Below are 5,688 nucleotides of genomic sequence, written 5' to 3'. Positions count from 1 at the left end.
ATTTTTCATTGCACATTGAATAATCTTTACTTGCGGAAAGCGAAACACCCCTTTAACCGACACCAATGCCGATACTGGGTATAGTGTAAGCATCCGCTTCAATATCCAGGTCTTGGACTGGCGATACATTGGCACTGCCAGAAGGCTCACAGGTGGCATCTGCCTCTGCAATAAATACCAGTTTGCACGTGATGGCGTCTTTCACGTCCTTGACTTCATTTGGATAACTGTATGGTTTTTATGTTGAGGCTGGTTGGAATAAAGTGAGAAAATCTGCAGACTGTGCAGGTACAAAGACTACTCCCCCCTGGCACACTGAATGCTGAGCATTGCTGTTCCTCCAGTGAGAGTGAGTGTAACTTGCTAGACCGTTGAGGGTCTCCACTGTTCCCACTGGAGCTTGGTGAGAAGAATACGGATCCTGGGGCAGCAAATAAGGGCAAGCCTGCCAGCAGCAGCCTGGGTCCAGGGCCACTTATGTCCCCAAGGATCCTCCGCAGTTCTTGGAGAGAACTCCCCAGTAATAGTATGTAGTTCCTGGCTAGCAGTAGGGTGGCAATCTTAGACAGTTTTCGCCCTGGTGAGCTCTGGCAATGAGTTGCAGAGTAGGGCATGATGACTTCTCGTAAAGCGTCCATGGCAAGGTTGAGGTCTTGCATTCTCTTCCTTTCCCTGCTGTTTATCTTCTTCCTCAGCTGCTGCTGCTCTTCTTTCATGTCCCTGTTCTGTCTTCCACATCTGTGCATGTTAACAGTGGACAGCATCTTGTCTTTGCCCTCATTCATGGTTAAAAGAGAAGGAGAGTGCCTGCAAACAGAAGAATGTTCTTGGGTAACTTTGCCACCTGGCATGTCACCTGGACAATGTCTCAACATCTTCTCTCTGTTTTCTATGAACCTGCAGATCTGCATACTATGGATCTCTGCGTCCACACTGATCAATGAGCTTAGAAGTATCTAAGAAACATCTCACCAGCAGGAAGGCTGAGAAATTCTTTAAGATGTTCAGGGGAAAGCGATTGTGAAAATCTCTATCTGACTTGTTCTCAATTTGTCATTGATGAAGTAGAGGAAAAGACAGCCCATGCCGGAGTCAGACACAGAGAAAAGCTGCAATTGGCTGCCACGGCTTTAGAATGAGCACCGAGCTGAAGGCTGCATAGGAAATATCTACAGCGCTGACTGCAGAATGGAGGGAACATTTATAATGCACTATATACTTATTACATCTTATTAACTGGATGCCTATTGTCCTAAGGGTCCAGGCATCAACATTCCTAAAGATAGCTAGATATAAATAAATGAAATAAATACGGTATGTACTGCGGATGGAAAGATAGAGAGAATGATAGATAAATACACAGACAAATAGATATTGGATAGATAGATTATAGATAAATAGAAAAATAGATATTAGAAAGATAGATATAGACATATCGATCAATATTTGATAAATAGATAAATATTTAATAGATAGATATTCAATAGATGATGATAGATAAATAGATAAACTCATGCTGGACAGACAGTAAGGTAAATGCATGTTTATGGCAATAGACTTTACTGCATGTGAAAAGGGTTATTTGCCTCTGGCACCCATCACTTTTGAGACAAGAAAAACCTACTTTACTATGCAGACTTGAGCTGTCCATGTATTAACTGTAATGCCATATTTCCCCTGCATTGGTCACTGCAAGATAAATGCCTGGCTGATCGCAGTCATTCCGGGCCTCAGCTTCCTCCGACAAACCGAAAAAAGTTGTCTGTGATGAAACAACCCCTTTAATTCAGAGTTCCCTAATAGGGGTTTCACCTTCATCTTCTTCCACTAGTAATATCGGCCACCATCAACGAAATTCTACAGCTCTGCCAATATAATATAAAGGTATAATTTGGTAAATTCTGGTCCTGACCATTTGATTCAAAGAAAATAAATGCACCTGAAGGTGGAAGGAAGAGAAACACCTTAAAAGATGGTAAGGAAACAAGGCAGAGATATGAAAAGGCCATTGCAGCACAAAATAAACCCCACTGTACAATATATAGATCTGTTCACTCCACGAGACGGTGCCGTACTTGAGCAAACATTGTGTCAATATATTTACAAGTCTCTTGGAGGCACAGTACGCTTGGTGGTTCACACTCAAAGGCAGAGTCAGTCCTTATTTACTGTCCATGAGTAGTGATAGTCCCAAAAGTACAGCTCCAGGGGAGATATTAGATCTTCAGGCCCCATGTGCCTCATTCATGGTCTCCACTCATTTGCAGTCTCTAACATCTGCCTGGGGCATTGCTCCTTTTCACCCTGGCAACACTAACCCTAACTGGTTCTCACATAGTCATCGTCTTAGGCCTTATCTGTGGCCTGGTCATTGGGCCTGCCAGTCATCCCACATCTGTGGCCATTCCTCTTTCTGACGACTGAGACCACTGTGACTCATCCCTAACCAGGAGACACCCCTTTGGACCTCCATGCTCAGGCTGCCATGGTTCATTCCATTACCAGTCCCCTCTTCATATATGTCAAATGGCTGAAAAATTCTCGGACTACCATATCTACAGTATTCTTTGGGAGTCTGGGATGTCATCAGCACTGGTCCATGCGAGAGCAGGGGCGAGTGTCTTAGACTACTCAAGAATACTTTTCATAGGGTGGTCTGAGAATTTAGTGCCCATTTTACACACATGAAGAGGGGTCTGAAAATGGGAAAGACCGTGTCAGCATTGATAAGTAGGACACCAGGTATTTATACTCTGAATTGGGGGATCACTTTAAAAGGGAATTCCCATCTTATAAAGTGATTGCATGTTACTAGGATATACCAATGCTTTATGATCGAGGAGGAGGTCCAATCCTCACCAATCCTGGGAATAAAGGGGCTTCAGAGTTCTTGTAGCGATTCCCTGCATGGTGGAACCCTAGAAACCCTCAGTGCAGGGCGCCATTCAAGTAAACAGGACTGGCTGCGGTTTCTCTGCTCACTCTGGAGCGCTGCATAGGAGGTAGTGCAGCACTACGTGAGCAACAGCATGCCTCTTCTTTCTCAGGGTTAATGGAAGTCCCAGTGGTTGGAGATGTCATATCCTAGTGATATACCATAAGGTAGGAATAACCCTTTAACCCATAGACCTACTTATATACAGTAGTTACAACCAGAGTGGCCCTTTATATCTGCCACTTCTGTGCACTTCTTCTACCATCCTCAGAATACATTTTATCGCTATCCCCTATCTTTGGATACCATATAATGCTGAACATTTCACATACCCAAAGTCGATATTATTTGAGATAAGACTCCTGTTTTCTAAAGACTCTTATACATGGAACAATTTGCTTGTAGGCCTGCGGGCCATTGAACGCACAAAGCCCCCTGTGATGGAGCCGTTCAGAAAGAGAGGCAGAGAAGTTGGCAGCTTACCCTTGGTGCTTCAATCAACCTGAAAAGAAGTGCGGAGGCTCACTGGCCGTTGGACATTTTGGATCCAAACCCATAAAATGGATCCTTTCATCCTGACACATGGCTAGGAGCGCTCAAAGACATAAGGGAGGAGGAAAGAAAAACAAAAGTGTCTCTGAAGTCATTTCCATGATCTCAATCTGACCATCCGGTGGCACATTTGCCAAATGAATGGGCAGAGTGTAACAGGAAAGTAAGCCATAGCGGGAACAAACAGAGCAAATGCACTGGCACAGAGCGATGAATGGGAGAAAGGGGAATAGAGATGCTGAAGGCTCATCCTTCTGCCTCCTACTTTCCAGAAGAAGACGGACAATGAGCTATATAGAAAGTTACAAAGGTAATAAATGTGTCTTATTGAGTTACTCTTGGCTACTCTGCAGGACACCTGCTGAAGAAAAGAGGGTGCATTGTGACATGTTGGATCGGGATGGCTTCCCCTTAAACCATTCTGTCGGGGCGAAAAAAATGGGGTCTATGTAGTGAGCAGATTTTTTGCTGATGTCCCCACAATGGTCAATTGCATAATTTCCCCATCTGGGTAACATATAATGGGCAAATCACCCCTTTGGATATGTCGCTGTGATGTGCAAGACATCTCATAGTGCCAGAGGCTCACCCAGCACCACAAACTGGTATGTACCAGGCATCTATTATAAAAGGGGTCTTCCGGGAGTAAAATATTGATGCCCTGTCCTCAGGGTAGACCTTTAATATCAGATCAGTTGGAGTCCAACTCCCAGCACCCGGCCTATCAGATGTTTGAAGAGGCGATGGTGAGCACTGCGGCCTCTTCCTAGGCCATGTGATTTTGATGAGAAAACAGTCGGCACTCCGACCAGATTATGCGTTGCTTGTGTCTAGGTAAGGCATCCCAAAATCACTGTAATAGTAAGACCGGCACTTTAAATAGTAGTATATTTTATTGTCACATTTCAAGGTTACATGTGACGCGTTCGGGAGACTTTTTCAAACAGGTGTGAGCCGAAACGCGTCATATGTAACCTAGGCCATGTGACGTCATGTTCATCGTTCAAGTTGCCTAGTCGCCGCTCAGTCTCATCCAAGTGAATGGGACTGAGCTGCAATACCAAGCAGAGCCACTATACAATGTACGGCGCTGTGCTTGGTAAGCTGCGAGGAGGCCGCAGAGCTCAATGGAGCGCCACAGCCTCCTCAAACAGCTGATCGGCGGGGTGAGGATAGGTCATTAACATTAAAATGTCAGAAAACACCTTTAAATCCTCAGGACAGGTCAAAAATATCAGATGAAAGGGGGTCCAACTCCTGTCACCCCGCTGATTAGCTATTTGAAAAAGCCGTGAGCGCCGTGACCTCTTCCTAGGACAGTGACGTCACGTTCATAGCTTACATGACTTAGCAGCTTAGTCCCATTCAAGAGGGTGAGCCGCTATACCAAGCACAGCCGCTATACCAAGCACAGACGCTATACAATGTACAGACGCTATACCAAGCACAGCCGCTATACCAAGCACAGCCGCTATACAATGTACAGACGCTATACCAAGCACAGCCGCTATACCAAGCACAGCCGCTATACCAAGCACAGCCGCTATACCAAGCACAGCCGCTATACCAAGCACAGCCGCTATACCAAGCACAGCCGCTATACCAAGCATAGCCGCTATACCAAGCACAGCCGCTATACCAAGCACAGCCGCTATACCAAGCACAGCCGCTATACCAAGCACAGCCGCTATACAATGTACAGACGCTATACCAAGCACAGCCGCTATACCGAGCACAGCCGCTATACCAAGCACAGCCGCTATACCAAGCACAGCCGCTATACCAAGCATAGCCGCTATACAATGTACAGACGCTATACCAAGCACAGCCGCTATACCAAGCACAGCCGCTATACCAAGCACAGCCGCTATACCAAGCACAGCCGCTATACCAAGCACAGCCGCTATACCAAGCACAGCCGCTATACCAAGCACAGCCGCTATACCAAGCACAGCCGCTATACCAAGCATAGCCGCTATACCAAGCACAGCCGCTATACCAAGCACAGCCGCTAAACCCACCAGCTTCAGGCTTCATGCACCCGACCATGTATATTTTGTGGTCCGCAAAAAACAGATCCGCAAAAATAATGGATTCCGTATTTTGCGGAACGGAACAGCTGGCCACTAATAGAACAGTCCTATCCTTGTCCGTAATGTAAACAATAATAGGACATGTTCTATTTTTTTGCGGAACAAAAA

The 5,688-nt window shown here is 45.6% G+C and overlaps 1 protein-coding gene across 1 annotated transcript; it reads right to left on the bottom strand.

Annotated features, from left to right (window-relative positions):
- Nucleotides 1-215: 215 nt before the first annotated feature.
- On the bottom strand, nt 216-911 carry OLIG1 (oligodendrocyte transcription factor 1). Its single transcript, XM_044288324.1, has one exon. It carries the CDS (start codon nt 909-911, stop codon nt 216-218), a length of 696 nt encoding a protein of 231 aa, XP_044144259.1.
- Between the last annotated feature and the right edge of the window lie 4,777 nt (nt 912-5,688).

The sequence above is a fragment of the Bufo gargarizans genome, chromosome 3, assembly GCF_014858855.1.
Source record: "Bufo gargarizans isolate SCDJY-AF-19 chromosome 3, ASM1485885v1, whole genome shotgun sequence".
Taxonomy (NCBI): domain Eukaryota; kingdom Metazoa; phylum Chordata; class Amphibia; order Anura; family Bufonidae; genus Bufo; species Bufo gargarizans.
The sequence above is the reverse complement of the archived record's forward strand: the minus strand, read 5'-3'. Positions and strand labels throughout refer to the sequence as shown.

Coding starts and splice junctions, on each gene's coding strand:
- OLIG1 (XM_044288324.1), bottom strand. CDS start 911: ATGCAGATCTGCAGGTTCATAGAAAACAGAGAGAAGATGTTGAGACAT.